Raw genomic sequence first — 18,024 nt, forward strand, 5'->3', positions numbered from 1 at the left:
CTCACATGCTCTCTCTCTCAAATAAATAAATCTTAAAAAAATACAAAAGAAAAAGAAAAAAAATACTATAAGTGAATTTAGCAAGGCCACAAGATACAAGATTAATGTAAAAAATCAACTGTATTTCTAAATACTAACAATAAACTGAAAAATGAATTCTAAAAAATATTTACAGTAGCATCAAAAAATTAAATATTTAAGGCTAAATTTAGTAAAAGATACGTAATCCATGAATACTGAAAACAAAAACTTATTTAGGGATATTTTTAAGAGTTTTTTTTTTTAATTTATTCATGAGAGACACACACAGAGAGAGAGAGAGAGAGAGAGGCAGAGACACAAGCAGAGAGAGAAACAGGCTCCACACAGGGAGCCCAACGTGGGACTGGATCCCGGGTCTCCAGGATCACGCTCTGGGCTGAAGGTGGCGCTAAACCGTTGAGCCACCGGGGCTGCCCTTATTTAGGGATATTAAACAAGACATACATAAATGAAGAGATATATCAGGTTCAAAGATTGGAATATTTAGTAACATTATTAAGATGGTAATTCTCTTCAAATTAAAGATTCAATAAAATTCTGACCAAAATCCTTGAGAGCTTTTTTTTTTGGAGAAACTAATCTAAGGTTGATATGGAAAAGGAAAGGACCTACAATAGTCAAAACATTTTTTTTTTTAAATTTTTATTTATTTATGATAGTCACACAGAGAGAGAGAGAAGCAGAGACATAGGCAGAGGGAGAAGCAGGCTCCATGCACCGGGAGCCCGACATGGGATTCGATCCTGGGTCTCCAGGATCACGCCCCGGGCCAAAGGCAGGCGCTAAACCGCTGCGCCACCCAGGGATCCCTAGTCAAAACATTTTGAAAAAGAACAAGGCTGAAAGATTTACACTACTTGATTTTAAGATTTGCTAAATAAAACTATTGTAATCCAGACAGTGTGATATAAACATAAAGATAGATATAAAATTCAGTGGATCACAGACAGACCCACATTAATATGAACAACTGAGTTTTTACAAAGGTCCCAAGGTAATCCAATGGGAAAAGACAATCTTTTCCATAAATGGTACTAGAAGAAGATATCTATATGGGGAAAAAATAAATCTTATCCCTTACTTCACACCATGCAATAAAATTAACTAAAAAGTAATTACTGACCTAAATGTATATGCTAAAACTATAAAACTTCTAAAAGAAAACAAAATATTTGAGACATTAGGTTAAGCAAAGATTTCTAAAACGAGGCCCAAAAGGGAAGAATCCTCACAGAAAAAAAAAACAAAACAAAACCTGACAAAAGAGATTTTATAAAAATTTATGTTTGCTCTTATTTTTTATTTATTTTGGTGGGGGAAAGGTAGAGAGAGAATCTTAAGCAGACTCCATGCCCAGCGTGGAGCCAAATGCGGGGTTCAATCTCATAGCCCTGAGCACATGACCTGAGCTGAAGTCAAGAGTCAGATGCTTAACCAATGAGCCACCCAGTCGCCCTAAGTTTTGTTCTTGGACACTAAGTGAGAAAAAAAAGCAAGCAAGCCTCGGAGTGAAATATTTCTAAAACATTTACCTGTCAAATGGCTTATCTCCAGAATACATAAAGAACTCTTAAAATTCAGTAAAAAAAAAAAAAAAAAATCTAAAAAAAGAAAAAGGCAGAAACTGATAAACACTTCAACAAAAAAGATAAAAGATATAAGCAAACAGGCACGTAAAAAGATGCTCAACATCACTAGTCATCATGGAAACACAAATTAAAACCTATCAGATGTCTAAAATTAAAAACAATGACCATACCAAGTATTGGTAAGGATACAAAACACGAAGAATTCTCAGAAATGCTGTTAAGAATGCTGGAGCACCGGGATCCCTGAGTGGCGCAGCGGTTTGGCGCCTGCCTTTGGCCCAGGGCACGATCCTGGAGACCTGGGATCGAATCCCACGTTGGGTTCCCGGTGCATGGAGCCTGCTTCTCCCTCTGCCTGTGTCTCTGCCTCTCTCTCTCTCTCTCTCTCTGTGTGACTATCATAAATAAATAAAAATTAAAAAAAAAAGAATGCTGCAGCACCTAGGAAGCTTAGTCAGTTGAGTGTCTGATTCTTTTTTTTTTTCTTTAATATTTTATTTATGATCGACAGAGAGGGAGGGAGAGAGAGAGAGAGAGAGGCAGAGACACAGGCAGAGGGAGAAGCAGGCTCCATGCACCGGAGCCCGACGTGGGATTCGATCCCGGGTCTCCAGGATCGCGCCCTGGGCCAAAGGCAGGCGCTAAACCGCTGCGCCACCCAGGGATCCCGAGTGTCTGATTCTTGATTTCGGTTCAGGTTGTGCTCTTGGGGTCATGGGATGGAGCCCTGTTGTCAGGATCTGTGCTCAGCATGGTGGAGTCTGTGTGGGATTCCCTCTCCTCTGCCCCTCCCCCCAAATAAATAAATCTTTTATAAATAAATAAATAAAATGTCCTGTCCACACAAAGACTTGTATGTTAATGGTCACTGCACATTACTTATAATAATCAAAAAAACAGAACTCAAATATGTACCAAATGAATGGATAAACAAAACATGGCATACATCCACACTGAAATGCTGTTCAACAACCATAAATAAGAATGAAGTACTGTCACATGATATAACATGGATGAATCTCAAAAACAGTATGCTAAGTGAGAAAAGCCAAACAGAAGACTACACATTATATGGTTCTATTTACGTGAAATTCTAGAAATGGCAAAATTATAGTGACAGTTACACTTATAAATGGTTAAAACAAAGGGTGCCTGGATGGCAAACTTGGTTGAGTGGCCAATCTTGGTTTCAGCTCAGGTTGTGACCTCCTGGGATCAAGCCTTGCATTGGGCTCCATGCTCAGGGCAGAGTCTGTTTAAGACTCTCCCTCTCACTATACCCCTATACCCTGTGCTATTTCTCTCTCTCTCTCTCAAATAAATTCTTTTTTTTTTTTTTTAAAGATTTTATTTATTCATGATAGTCACATAGAGAGAGAGAGAGAGAGAGGCAGAGACACAGGCAGAGGGAGAAGCAGGCTCCATGCAGGGAGCCCGACGTGGGATTCGATCCCGGGTCTCCAGGATCGTGCCCTGGGCCAAAGGCAGGCGCCAAACCGCTGCGCCACCCAGGGATCCCAATTCTTTTTTTTTTTTTTTTTTTATAGATTTTATTTATTCGTGAGAGACACAGACAGAGAGGCAGAGACACAGGCAGAGGGAGAAGCAGGCTCCATGCAGGGAGCCCGACGTGGGACTCAATCCCGGGTCTCCAGGTTGAAGGCAGGCACTGAACCGCTGAGCCACCCAGGCTGCCCTCTCAAATAAATTCTTAAGAAATAAAAATAAAATAGTTAAAATGGTAAGTTTTCATTATGTATTATTTTGACAGAACTTAAAAAAACATGGTTTAAAAAACAAAAACTATACTGACAGAGAACAGATTAATGGTCACATCTGGGGCCAGAGATCAAAGATTGACCATAAACTTTCTAGGGGAGACTGAAATGTTCTTTTTTTTTTTTTTTAATTTTTATTTATTTATGATAGTCACACAGAGAGAGAGAGAGAGGCAGAGACACAGGCAGAGGGAGAAGCAGGCTCCGTGCACCGGGAGCCCGACGTGGGATTCGATCTCAGGTCTCCAGGATCGCGCCCTGGTCCAAAGGCAGGCGCCAAACCGCTGTGCCACCCAGGGATCCCTTTTTTTTTTTTTTTTTTTAATTTAGAAATGTTCTATATAATGATTATGCATATGACTACATACAACTGTCAAAGCTGTACACTTAAGATCAGGGAATTTTATTGGATGGAAATTATACCTGAATAAAGCAGGGGATGGGAATGTTACATATTTGTCATTTACACAAGTTGTTTCACACAAGTGTGAATGAATGTATTTATCAGATAAACTCTTAAACTGGAACTGCTTGGTCAATAAACATGTACTTTTCAATTTTTTTTTGTACTTTTCAATTTTTAAATATTGTCCTATATTCCACTAAAAAAATATTGATTTATACAGCAAGATATAAGTACCCATTATCCCAACCCTCAGACAAGAGTGTTGTCATGTGAATATGTTACTGCTTTTGTCTATTTTTCTACTGGTCTTCGTGATTTACAGGAGTTCTATTTTAACAACCCTTTATGATATGAGGTTGTCTTACTTTGTTTACTGCACCCTTTTTTGTTTTTGTTTTTGCCTTGCAAAAGTGTTTGATTTGATATTGCTGGGTTTATAATTATTTTTCTGTCATGGCTTTTGAGTTTTACTTTAAAAAGTCTTCTCCACTCCAAACAAAACAAAACCACTTCCCTTGTTTTCTTTCAATACTTAAAATTTTTTTTTCTAAGTGCACTCTACACCTAACATGGGGCTTCAATTCAAGACCCCAAGAACAGGGGATGCATGCTCTACTGACTAAGCCAGTCAGGAGCCCCTACTGTTACTTTTAATTTAAATCATTGCTCTGATCTTCTTTTGGTAGAGGCAGGAGATAGAGATACAATGCAATTTTTCTCCCCCTGGTTATCCAGTAGTTCAAGATCTTCTATTGAAAAATATACTATTTCTCACTGATTGAAATGCTGCCTTTATCACACATTAACTCATTCTGGGTCTATAACTAGACCTCCTATTATGCTCTATTTAGAAGTCTATTCATGTGCCAATGTCATGCTACAAATTACTGTAGTATTAATTATCTAATAAGACTAATTCATCTTTTTTCAAAAATTTCCTGGCTATTCTTACTTATCTTTCATATGGATTTGAGAATCAGCCTGTCCAGTTCCAAAATAAAAGGCAAAACAAACACTTGCTAGTATTTTTTTGGTATTGCACTTAATTCATAGGTTAACATAAGAAGTACTGACACTTTTATAGTGGTGTCTTTATATTCAAGAATGTGGTGTGTCTTTCCATTCAGTTATGACTTCTTTTATACCCTTTACAGCACTGGGGCACCTGGGTGGCTCAGTTGGTTAAGCATCCAACTCTTGATTTCAGCTTGGGTCATGATCTCAGAGTCATGAGATCAAACCTCAAGTTGGGCTCTGCGTTGACAGTGGAGCCTGCTTACGATTCTTTCTCTCCCTCTCCCTGCCAACTCGTGTGTGCTTTCTCTCTCTCTGAATAAATAACAAAATAATAAAATAAATACCCTTTATAGCATTTTAAAATTCTCTTCATTTAGATTTGGATTGTCACAAGCTTATTCCTTTTTTTTTTAACTGTTTTTTTTTTTTTTTCAATTTTATTTATTCATGATAGAGAGAGAGAGAGAGAGAGGCAGAGACACAGGAGGAGGGAGAAGCAGGCTCCATGCCAGGAGCCCGACGGGGGACTCGATCCCGGGTCTCCAGGATCACGCCCTGGGCCAAAGGCAGGTGCTAAACCGCTGCGCCACCCAGGGATCCCTATTCCTAAGAAATGTATGCTTTTATTGCTATTATAAATGGGCCCTTTTCTTCTACAAAATATTTTCAATAGTTCTTGTTCATGTTTTGGCTGAATTATTTTAATAAACGTACTATTTTCAAAATAAAAAAGGGCATGGTCTAATCTATAAATGTAGGCTGCTTTACAATTTAGAATAAAATAATCAGACTAGTGTCACATACTTAATAATGATAATAAAGAAGATGAAATCTTGAATTTAGAGTTCCATTAATGACTAAGAAAAGATTTTAGGCAAGAACAGAAAGTAAATTGACTAGATAGACAAAGTCACATGAAAACATCTAGAATTAAATACCATTACATAAAGTCATCAGTGTTTTGATCCGTGACATGTATAAACTTTTCTGAAGAAATATTATCAATAAACATTATAAGTTAATAAATGAATAATTTAACTGGAAGCTCTATGCACAAGGTTTACAATTCTCCTAAATTACAGGAGGGCCCAGTAACCACATACCATGAGATTTCCATGTGTCTCCCATGTTGGTGCTTCGGTTTTATAAAGCTCTTCAAACTGCTGTCTGTATTTTATAACTAGTTCCTTCTCCAATTTATCAACACAGTCTGCATATTCAACCTTAAAAAAAAAAAAAAAAAAACCCAGAGTAACTTACATCTAGAATAAAAGGTAAATGTTCAAATGAGTGTGAATGTGAATAATATAAAATATTAAATAATGTTGGATTTTATACATACAGAGAACCACAAGGATTAAATGGGCTTACCCTATAGGGGTGTCTTTCATCTTGGAAATAAGTGAGAAGGTGTAAAATACAACGAAGAATACAGGTTCTTTCTTCATAGTAATAATCTGCAATCTGGGAAGAAACCCAAGATGCAAAATCAGTTACTCACCTTTGCACAAAGAACATACAATTTAAAGTTTTTCTTTTCAACTTTTAAAAGAGATTATTTATTTATTTATTCATGAGAGACACAGAGAGAGAGGCAGAGACATAGGCAGAAAGAGAAGCAGGCTTCCTGCAAGGAGCTCAATGTGGGACTCGATCTCGGATCCTGGGATCATGCCCTGAGCCAAAGGCAGACACTCAACTACTGAGTCACCCAGGTGTCCCCAATTTTAAGTTTATTAATAAAGAGATCACTTAAAGATGTGAATGGAAAAGTCTGATTTCTTCAAGCAATCACAGAAACAAAAAGATGGTGTTAGGCCAATAGAAAGCAAAAGACCTTCATTAACTAGGATATAAGTAAAGCCATGCAAGATAAAAGGAATTATTGAAAAATATAAACATGTTGTCTTGCAGGATTTCTCAGAGCATTCAAGAAACACACAATGCTATAACTGACAGGCCAAATACATGAAAGCAAATATGAAAGCATCACTGGTACATATCTAACTGCTTATAACTAATGTACTTGGTTCTCACTAAATACCAAATAGGAAACTACTTCTGAAGTCACAGTCAAATTCCATTTTATATGAGATCTTAAATGAGAGGCGGCTTTGTGGGCTAGGGGGAGATAAGGAATAAAGAAATATAAATTAACTTTCTTGCATTTAGACCTAGAGAAAAAATACACATGAAGCATTTTTTATTCCCAGTAGCTGAAGGGTCTCCTTAGGAAAAGGTCTCAGCTAGGGCCAGTGGATAAAAGTGTCTTGTTTCACAACTATGTTACTAAGCTACTTCATTAAGATCTCAATGCTTACCCAACAAAAAGAGTCCAAAGCCAGCAATGCCCAGGAGAATAAGGTCAAGAAGCCATCACCCAATTTCACGTCAAAGAATGAAAACAGTGACTACTGCTCACCTTCAAGATTAAGGCCTGGCTCTGCCTCTCGTCTTGTAGTACTGTCTGAAGGAAAAAAGAACAGTCCAGTAGCCATCTTATTATTATTTTTTTTTTCAGTAGCCATCTTATAAGCAAAGTTCAATTAACAAAGAGAAAGATAAATATCTTCACCCACCTTTCAAGATTATAAGTGCCCATTCATTTCTGGAAATTTTCTTTTTAAAGATTTATTTGTTTATTCATGAGACAGAGAGAAAGAGGCAGAGACATAGAAAGTCAGAGGACTTTCTCTCCTCACAGGGAGCCTGATGTGGATTCAATCCCCTAACCTGGGATTACGTCCTGAGCCCAAGGCAGATGCCTAAACGCTGAGCCACCCAGGGGTCTCTCTGGAAATATTTTTTACCTAAGTGTATCCAAATCTGTGCTCAAATCTCTGCCCACTCCTCTAGACTCATTTGTAAAATGACGGACAATACAAACTGCACATGGTCCCAGGTCATTTTCAGCTCTGATTTCTTCAGATTCTATCCTTAACATGTCAATCTTTGACCTCTCCAGCCCCCAAAGTCTAAGGACAGACCTCAGTTTACATGTTTTTTAAGCCTTTAGAAAGTCTCTCCTGAGAATCACTGTATCTGATCACCTACCTCTATTGCAAAGAACCAGTCAAAAAATGCTTAAACACCTAAAACCAACAAGGAAAATGGGAGAAGGCAGGAGAAAGGAGCTGGACATAACTACAAACCTTTAGTGAGTCACGGGTACCTCTATAATCCTCTTGAAGGTAACACTGGAGTAACTGCACACTCTGTTCTTCGTCAAGACCCTGAAACACAGGGGTCATAAGTGAGGAACAGCACCTCAGCTCAGGAAACAGATAGGATGCAAAGCATTCTAAAGATTTGTCCTCTAGAATGAACACAGAACTTGAATAAACAACAATCCTTTCTAAAGATTTCACACAACATAATTTTCCCCCAAATAGGAGAAAAACGAGGCAGTCAGACATGCAATTTACATGACAACTAAATTTACAATATCAGAAACAACTGTGCTTATTTACCAAGCCACTGGAACAGTCATAGGCATGATCCAGGTTTCCAAAATTAAAAAGAAACAGCTACAGATTTAAATATAATCTAGGCAATTTAAGGAACACTACTACATGCATGATGAGAAAACTCTATGATACGTATATAGTAAACAGGTCTGGCAACTTAATTTATGGCTTTTAGCAAGAAGAGTTGCAACTTGGATATTTTCGAAATCCAACATGCTCAATTTAATCTCCCAAACTGAAATAAACTGAATTTTCACCAATAATCACTAACAATAAAACAATGCACATTCGCAGTGAAGATAGCAAGCTGAGCCAGTCCTAATTTTTACTCACCAAAAACTTGCTGATTCTTAAACCCAGCTCCTTCAACGGTGAAGCCACATCTTTATTAGCTTTCACTTTTTCAGCTGAATTTGGACTATGAAAAGAACAATGAATCATTTCCTCGTTCTCAATGACCCTCTAAGGATTTTAAATAAACATACCTAAAGATATTTTTATAACAGACCTTTTTCTGCCCTTTAGGTGCCTACAAAAATACACACACACACACAACAAATTCATCTATACAGACTTTATAACACAGAACTACTTATGCCTAAATAATAAATACAGTATATATCTCCTACAAACTATAGTTATAATAGTACTATATGTGGATATATTAAGTTATGTTATTTTTGATCCTTACAACTATGAAAGGGAAATATTACTATCCCCATTTTACAAATGGGATTACTAATACCCAGAAACAATAAATAACTTACCAAAAATCCCACAGCTAATAAAAAGTTAAGATTAAATTTAAAACCAGGTCTGTTAGTATACATACATATATTACCTAGCTCTACCCACTGAGAAAGCCTAGAAGCTAAAACCCCTGTAGCAATGAGCACACTCAGTACCCAGATCTTGGTTTCTAATACCAATAACTAGTAAGAGTTACCAGGACTCCTTAGAGAAACAGCCAATTCTACAGCTGGGGCGGGGAAAATACTAGATGAGCCTGGAGCATCTTGTAATGCCATAAAGAAAGGAAATATTAAGAAAACAAAAGGATGGGGAAATGTCAAGACGACACAGAAGCCAAACCAAAAGAACTTCCAGTGACTAAAGCTAAAATAAGGTATAAACAAAGAATAAAATAAATATACAGGAGCCCATAGAATACAAACAAATAAATAGGGAGAAGGGAAAAATCTTCCTTACAAAAGAAGACCAAACTCCCTTCAGGAGGTAGAGTTTAATTCCACTATACCCTCACCCAGAGAGTGGGCTAGGCTTAATGACCCACTTTTAAAACACAGAGAAGGGAAAAGAGAAAAAGTGACTTTACAGAAGAGAAACTTGGCAAATGCTACCTTACCCAAGTGAGCAAAGTTAACATTACCAGTAATTTTATGTGGATAACCACATCCTCTGTTACAGTAAGAATTGTACCTCACGTCTATGCATTCTTCCCCAAAACTCAAAATCCCAATCTAATAATGAGAAAAACATGAGACAAATCCAAATTGAGGACAACATTCTACAAAATACTTGACCAGTCCTCCTCAAAACTATTCAAGATCATGAAAATTAAGGGATGACTGAGATGCTGTCACAGCTATGAGCTAAGGCAACATGACAACTAAATGCAATATGGGATCCTGGACTGGATCTGGAGACAGAGAGAAGACATTAAAGAGAAAGAAAAAAATAAAAAAAGGTTAAATTCAAATAAAGCCTGAAGTTACAAAAAAAAAAAAAAAAAAAAAACAACCCTCTGTTGGGCTTCGAATCTCATGCTACTTATAAAAGAAACTTTTGGGGCAGCCCTGGTGGCTCAGCGGTTTAGCACCGCCTTCGGCCCAGGGTGTGATCCTGGGACCCGGGATCAAGTCCCACGTCGGCCTCCCTACATGGGGCCTGTTTCTCCCTCTGCCTGTGTCTCTGCCTCTCTCTCTCTCTCTCTCTGTGTCTGTCATGAATGAATAAATAAAAATCTTTAAAAAAATTAAAAAATTTAAAATTAAAAAAACAAACACGAAACTTTTGTCTTTTAAAAAAAGAAAGTAATGCCATGAATGTCCATTCTGTGAACTACAAGCATGTTGTTGTTGGATTTTTTTTTTTAGAGAGACTCTCACATTTCACAGGAAATCCACAACACAAAGGCTAGGTAAGGTGAAATAGGTCTGAAAGAGGCAACACAGAATGATGATTGAGAACACAGACACTGGAGTAACACTGCCAGGTTCAAATCCTGGTTCTACACTTACTAGCTGTGTGACCTTGGGCAAGTTACTTAACCTCTTTGTGCCTCAGTTTCCCCATCTGTAAAACGGAAACGATAATAATAAAAGTACCTATATGTAATAATAGTGATTATCTTCTTTTTTTTTTAAGTCCATATATTTTAGATACATGGTAGTTACCGATCAAACAACATGATGTCTGGGAGTTACTTCAAAACAAGTATGGGGGAAGGGTTCATGAACAAAAAGAAAGCTCTTCATTAACCTAAAGAAATGAAGATGGAAGGTGAAGATGTAAAAAAAAAACAGATGCTCAGAAGTAGAAAGGAAATGAGGGTGGCTTGGCAACTATGATGCACCACAGAACGCTATCTGGACTAGGAGTTAATTTAAAGAGTCTAGTCCTACAAGATGTATTCTCTTCTTTTTTAAACTAGGTTATATGTTATTGTTTTCCATTGCCCACTAAAATATATATATATATATATTCAAGCACTGAATAAAAATAGTATCTATCTTAGTGGGCTTTTATGAGGCCTATGATACTCAGAATAGTAACTGATACACAGTAAACACTCTGTAAGTGGTCAGCTACTCTTATCACTGCTCACTGCCCTAGCCTAGCACCTGGTGCCAACAGCACTGTACACAAACACAGTGGACCAAAATAAACACTAGAACTATTAATTGAAAAGTTAATGACTCCCCCTCCCCAAATACTAGAGTTATATAACTAGATTCAACAACACTATATTTCTAAAAGGAATTTCCCTTCCTTTCAACAGACAGAAAAAATGTGCCCAACTCTCTTCCACTGGTAACCAAACTGTATTCTCTATAATCTACCTGACCCAGCAGTATCACAAAATCATACACAACAACAGTTTCACTACCCCAGCTTCCTCAGGGGAATTACTCTAACCAGACGCATGGAATAGCCATACCTGGGTGGTTTATAGTAGGACAGCCCTTCTAAGAGCCGCTGCCAATGTTTATTCAGTTCTGCCTCGATCTGATTCTGGAAAAGAACAAAGAAATTATATAAGGGTTTACATAATCCTAAGTCTTTTTTAATATGCTTTTCCCCACAGCTGAAATCATTTTGAAAAGAGAATTCTCAGGGCACCTGAGTGGCTCAGTTGGTTGAGCATCTGACTTTGGCTCAGGTCATATCTCAGGATCCTGGGGTCAAGCCCCACGTCGGGCTCCCTGCTCAGTGGGGAGTCTGCTTCTCCCTCACACTTCTCCCCTCATCCCGTTCATGCTCTCTCTAATAAATAAATAAAATCTTAAAAAAAAAAAAGAATTCTGTAGCCTCTTTTCCTTCCTTAACATTCTAACGATGATTTAACCTGATTATGAAAATCTTGATAAATACTCTTTCTAGTGGTTGCATAATATTTTATCAAGTGGCTGGATAATAATTTATTTACCATACCTCTATTGTTAGATAAACTTAAGCGGTGACTCCTTATTAATATAAATAACACTATGTAAGGGCACCTGGGTGGTTCCATCAGTTGGGTGTCTGCCTTCGGCTCAGGTCATGATCCCAGGGTTCTGGGATGGAGCCCCATATAGGGCTCCCTGCTCAACAGGGAGCCTGCTTCTCCCTCTGCCCCTCCCCCTGCTCATGCTTTCTCTTTCTCTCAAATAAATAAAAAATAAATTTTAAAAATACTACGGTAAAGAGCTTTGTGCACAAAACTTTTTCAGGATTTCTTTCTTGTAAGACATATTCCTAGAAGTAGAGTTATCAGACGAAAGCATATAAAAGATGTGAAGACTTTATAGTGGATCTTGGATAGGTCAGATGGTAGAGCATGAGACTCTTGATTTCAAGGTCATGAGTTCAAGCCCCATGTAGCCTACTGGCCATGTAGCCTACCTAAAAAAAAAAAAAAAAAAAAAAGGCTCTAGGGATGCCTGAGTGGCTTTTTTTTTTTTTTAAGATTTTATTTATTTATTCATGAGAGACACAGAGAGAGAGAGAGGCACAGACACAGGCAGAGAGAGAAGCAGGCTCCATGCAGGTAGCCCAACGTGGGACTCAGTCCCAGGTCTCCAGGATCACGCCCTGGGCTGCAGGCAGACGCTAAACCGCTGAGCCACCGGGGCTGCCCATAAATAAAATCTTAAAAAAAAAAAAATTAAAGCTCTGAAAAAAGGTATAACATTATGTTAATTACCATAATAATAATAGCAATAATTGAACATCATCTTAACACTTTACCCTCACAGGGTCGGTCAAAACACTAAGGATCAACATTATGAACTGTCCTTTACTATACTTGGAAATGTCCTAGAAAGCACAGCCTCTGTGACCTAAGGAGCTAGCAACATGTTAAAAAAAAGAAAAGGCAAGTAAAGTCCAAGACAGAGAAAAGGCCTGAGCATTTTCCTTAGCCTGAGGGAGCAAAATGGTATTTGTCCCTCAACCCTGAGCAGCTAGTTGAACAGCACTGGTATCTTTTCAGATAAGGAATCACCAAAGAACAAAGAGAAGTGGTTTAGAAACCTTAGCAGCTGGGCTAGAAGATACAACATGGTTCAGCACAGAGAAACAGGGAATACATCATGTTTATAAAGTTTTAGGAATAAAAAAATGCATTTACTTCTTCCATCAAAGACAAGGCAGTTTTGGGAGCTTATTGTAACACAAGCTACATAAAAACTACAGAATCCACTCAAGAACACCACCCACTTACCAGTTCTCTCAGAGCTGACCTTCCAAGCAGAATTGTCCATAGTTCCCGGCTGCTCCTGAAAAATAATGGGAATTTTGCACTTTCAGATTATACAAATTTGACCAAGCTGTCTCGCAGTATTTTATCTATTCTCTGAAACCAGGAAACTCAATGTACAAAACAATTTATTAAAACTCTGGACATTAATCCCATTACATTGTTCTTAAAAGTTTGATGTTCAAAATAAAAATTAAGAAGCTGACACATAACCTAAACCAAGCAGATGTGTTAAAAATGAGGATTGCGGGCAGCCCCAGTGGCGCAGTGGTTTAGCACCGCCTGCAGCCCAGGGCGTGATCCTGGAGACCCTGGATCGAGTCCCATGTCAGGCTCTCTGCATGGTGCCTGCTTCTCTCTCTGCCTGTGTCTCTGCCTCTCTCTCTGTCTCTATGAATAAATAAAGTCTTTAAAAAAAAAAAAGAGGATTGCCACCATACTTTAATGCATTTAAGATACAATTAATTGCAGGATACATGATTATTTATGTTCTACCAGCCATCGATAATAAAATACATAGCAGTATAAAGAAATGTATATTTGAGAATTAATGAACTACAATAATTAGTGAATTATCTTACATCTTCTATGCTAAGAAGCCACCTCAGGGTAGTATTTCTATCTCCTCCCTTCTCATTAAAATGTAGTGACCAAAAAGGAGAATACAGAAAAGGACTATGTATATTTCAAGCCCCCTCATCAACTCCAGAAATTTTATCTTTCTTTCTTTCTTTTTTTTTTTTTTTTTTTGTTTTAAGATTTTATTTGACAGAGAGATAGCACACAAGCTAGGGGAGCTGCAGAGGGAAGAGAAGCAGACTCCCCACTAAGCAGGGAGCCCATTGTGGGGCTCGATTCCAGGACCCTGAGATCATGACCTGGGCCGAAGGCACTTAACCCACTGAGCCACTCAAGTGCCCCAATTTTCTTTTTTTTAAGATTTACTTAAGTAATCTCTCTACCCAACACGGGGCTCAAACTCATGACCCCAAGACCAAGAGTCAAACACTCTACTGACTGAGCTAGCCAGGTACCTTCAGAAAATTTTCTAAATGCAATATTCGTTCACTTATTAATTAGCACTAGGTACCACATACAGTGCAAGACACTATATTAAAAACAACACATTATTGTCACTATCCCTGGTAAACTCTTTAAATATACCCTTCACCATGTGCTTACCCAAGTTCCTTCCCTCATCCATGCCTTTGGAACTTCAGGAAACACCTTATGGGGTTTTCTAAAGTCTAGAACTAAATTTCAAAATGTAACCACTAAGAAATTCTCCCAAGAGGCTCCTGGATGGTTCAGTTGGTTAGGAGTCTCAGGTCATGATTTCAGGTTTGTGGGATTAAGCCCCAATTCCCCCTCCAAGCTCAGCATAGAGTAAGCTTGAGATTTTCTCCCTCTCTCTCTCTGCCCCTCCCCCTGCTTTCTCCCCACCCCCCTTAAAAAAAAAAACTGCTTAGAAAGCTAGTCTATAGAGATGAAAAGGTCTAGGAAAATATACTAAACATTTGACAGAAAGGATGCAAGTTCTCTTAAAAATGAGGATAAACTGAAAAATGTTTTTCCCATGAAGACTTACATCAAGCACTAGCTATGCTTAAAAATTTTCTTTCAAGGGGTGTCTGGCTGGCTCAGTGGGTGGAACCGACAACTCTTGATCTCAGGGTTGCTAGTTCAAGGCCCAGACTGGGTGTAGATTACTTAAAAATAAAATCTTTACCACCACCACCCCCAAAAAAGTCTTTCAACATTTTCCCATCAAAAGAGGTTTAAATCTCTTTTCTAAGGGTTAATGCTTTTAAGAAAACACTTGAGCTCTGCTGCATCAATAAACATCTGCTCCCTCGATGGCTCTGTGAGATCACTAATCATTTTTCTGATGACAAGACAGCATTCACTATGCAAAAATCAGGAGATGAGATCTAGTTAATGAAACAAATAGGACCCTTTACTCACAATTATATTAAAAGGTCTGAGTAAACCACGCTGTAAGCAATTAAGAACAGAGGCAAGCTCACCATTTAAAGAAATTTATAGTAAAATTTTAAAGTTAGACTGCCTTTTGTAAAGAGAATAATTATATTCTAACTTAATTGTTTGATAAATCTGAATTAACAAAAAAATAAGGAAGGGCTTCATTTAATGTGGCATATACTTCGGGATGCCTGGGTGGCTCAGCAGTTGAGCATCTGCCTTCGGCTCAAGGAGTGATCCCAGAGTTCTGGGATCGAGTCCCACGTTGGGGCTCCCCGTAGGGAGCCTGCTTCTCCCTCTGCCTATGTCTCTGCCTTCTCTCTGTATCTCTCATGAACAAATAAGTAAAATCTTTTAAAAAAAATATTTAAAAAAAAGTATACAGCATACACTTGAACTTCTGATTTGCACAGAATGCATTAGATTCCTACTATATAACACATAGCTAATAAGGGGGTAACGGTACACCAATATTAATGGAAAGAAATTTGTCTTTAATTGAAGGCATTTGTATGCCTAAGCTAATATATCAAATCACTGTTGATCATCCATCTTCCAATTTCAAAAGCCCAGGTATCACTGAGCTTTATTTTTTTTTTTAAGATTTTATTTATTTATTCATGAGAGATACAGATAGAGAGAGAGAGCGAGGGAGAGAGAGAGAGAGGCAGAGACACAGGCAGAGGGAGAAGCAGGCTCCATGCAGGGAGCCTGATACGGGACTCGATTGCAGGACTCCAGGATCAGGCAGGCCCTGGGCTGAAGGCAGGCGCTAAACCACTGAGCCACCCAGGGATCCCATCACTGAGCTTTAATTTACCCACATTTGCTTTCAGAACTTAAGTCTCTAGTTAGCTAGGTAGCTAGCAGGGATTCACAGAAGAAACTATGAAGACGGGATGCTTGGGTGGCTCAGCAGTTGGGCCTCTGTCTTCAGCTCAGGGTGTGATCCTGGGACTCGGGATAGAGTCCCACATCGGGCTCCCTGCATGGAGCCTGCTTCTCTCTCTCTGGCTATGTCTGCCTCTCTCTCTCTCATGAATGAATGAATAAATAAAATCTTAAAAAAAAAAAATTAAGGGGATCCCTGGGTGGCTGAGCAGTTTAGCGCCTGCCTTCAGCCCAGGGTGTGATCCCGGTATTCCGGGATCAAGTCCCACATCGGGCTCCCTGCATGGAGCCTGCTTCTCCCTCTGCCTGTGTCTCTGCCTCTCTTTCTCTCTGTCATGAATAAATAAAATCTTAAAAAAAAAAAAAAAAAAGATTTTTATTTATTTGAGAGAAAGAGAGCAGAGGGAAGGGCAGAGGGAGAAGCAGATTCCCCATTTAGCAGGGAGCCTGGAGATCAGGTCTTGGGAGATCATGACCTGAGCCAAAGGCAGCCACTTAACACACAGAGCCACCCAGGTGCCCTGGAAATCTACATTTTAAAACTCCACAAATGAGTTCCTAAATTACCACTGCTCCAGGGTATCAATTTGTTTCAGAGGAGCAGGTAAAAGACCTGGTCCTTGGGGATCCCTGGGTGGCGCAGCGGTTGGGCTCCTGCCTTTGGCCCAGGGCGCGATCTTGCAGACCCGGGATCGAATCCCACGTCGGGCTCCCGGTGCATGGAGCCTGCACTCCCTCTGCCTGTGTCTTTGCCTCTCTCTCTCTCTCTCTCTCTCTCTCTCTGTGACTATCATAAATTTAAAAAAATATAAAAAAATTATAAAGAAAAAAGACCTGGTCCTTTTATGTTTAATACATTAGCCTATTTTGCAGAGACGGGGAGAGAAAGACTCTGCTACTAAACAAGATTGGAGATCACTGTCCTGGAGTAAAGCAGTAACTTTTATACTTACTACTCAAGAAAAAAAAAAAAGTGTTCTTTAGAAATTAAAATTTTTTTTTGGCAAAAAGAAAAAAAATTTTATTGGCAAAACCATGTCATGCAATATATATTCCTTTTGTTATGTCAAAATCAATAATCTCTATTGAAAATGAGCTTTTGATAATAAGAATAGCCAACATTAATCAAGCATTTATAATATGCAGGCACTGTGTTAAGCATTTTACATTCTGTCTTATTGAATATTGACAATTCATATATGAAGCTGATGCTCTTATTATCCCCATTATCTCATCAGGAAACTAAAGTTTAAGAGTAGTTAAATAATTTGTCTAAGGTCACAAAGCTAATATATAATAGAGCTAAGGCTTGAACCCGAGTTTGCATGACTCCAGAGTTTCATCATTACATTATACTGCATCAAGACACACTCAAGAATTCATCCTACAAGTATGCAAAGGTGGAGGTGAGGCTTTCTATTTTACAATGGCAAAACATACCCTTAACATAGTGGCTGGCAAAGAGATGCTCAAAGAATATATGCTGATGAAGAAGTACCAAAGATGGAGAATGAGAGGAGTCCCTTTTAGACCTGCAAGGCCTGCAATCTAAGTGGAACAGAAAAATTAGAAAACCAGTATTATATGCAGAAGTGCCAAGAGAAGGCAGGATAAAGGAGACAACAGTAGGGATGCCTGGGTATCTCAGTTAAGTGTGTGTCCAACTCTTGATTTCAGCACAGGTCATGATCTCAGAGTCATGGGACAGAGCCCTGTGTTGGGTCCGTGATCAGAAGGGAGTCTGCTGGAGATATGCTCTCTCCCTCTACCCCTGCCCCAAACTACCCCCTCCAAATAAATAAATCTTAAAAAAAAAAAAAAAAAGGAGAAGGGGCACTTGGGTGGCTCAGTGGTTGAGCATCTGTCTTCG

The 18,024-nt window shown here is 38.6% G+C and overlaps 1 protein-coding gene across 1 annotated transcript in view; it reads right to left on the reverse strand.

The window, feature by feature from the left end:
• The window catches only part of NUP188 (nucleoporin 188), a 54,967-nt gene that overhangs the window by 34,074 nt on the left and 2,869 nt on the right, over positions 1–18,024 (reverse strand). The window contains exons 2-8 of the mRNA XM_025475410.3: positions 13,245–13,299; positions 11,481–11,554; positions 8,633–8,717; positions 7,985–8,065; positions 7,255–7,299; positions 6,204–6,296; positions 5,936–6,055 (exon numbers count right to left, since the gene is read on the reverse strand). Of these exons, the coding sequence (XP_025331195.1) occupies positions 5,936–6,055; positions 6,204–6,296; positions 7,255–7,299; positions 7,985–8,065; positions 8,633–8,717; positions 11,481–11,554; positions 13,245–13,299 (553 nt within the window). The remainder of the gene's footprint in view (positions 1–5,935; positions 6,056–6,203; positions 6,297–7,254; positions 7,300–7,984; positions 8,066–8,632; positions 8,718–11,480; positions 11,555–13,244; positions 13,300–18,024) is intronic.

The sequence above is a fragment of the Canis lupus genome, chromosome 9 (genome assembly GCF_003254725.2).
Source record: "Canis lupus dingo isolate Sandy chromosome 9, ASM325472v2, whole genome shotgun sequence".
NCBI classification, from domain to species: Eukaryota; Metazoa; Chordata; class Mammalia; order Carnivora; family Canidae; genus Canis; species Canis lupus.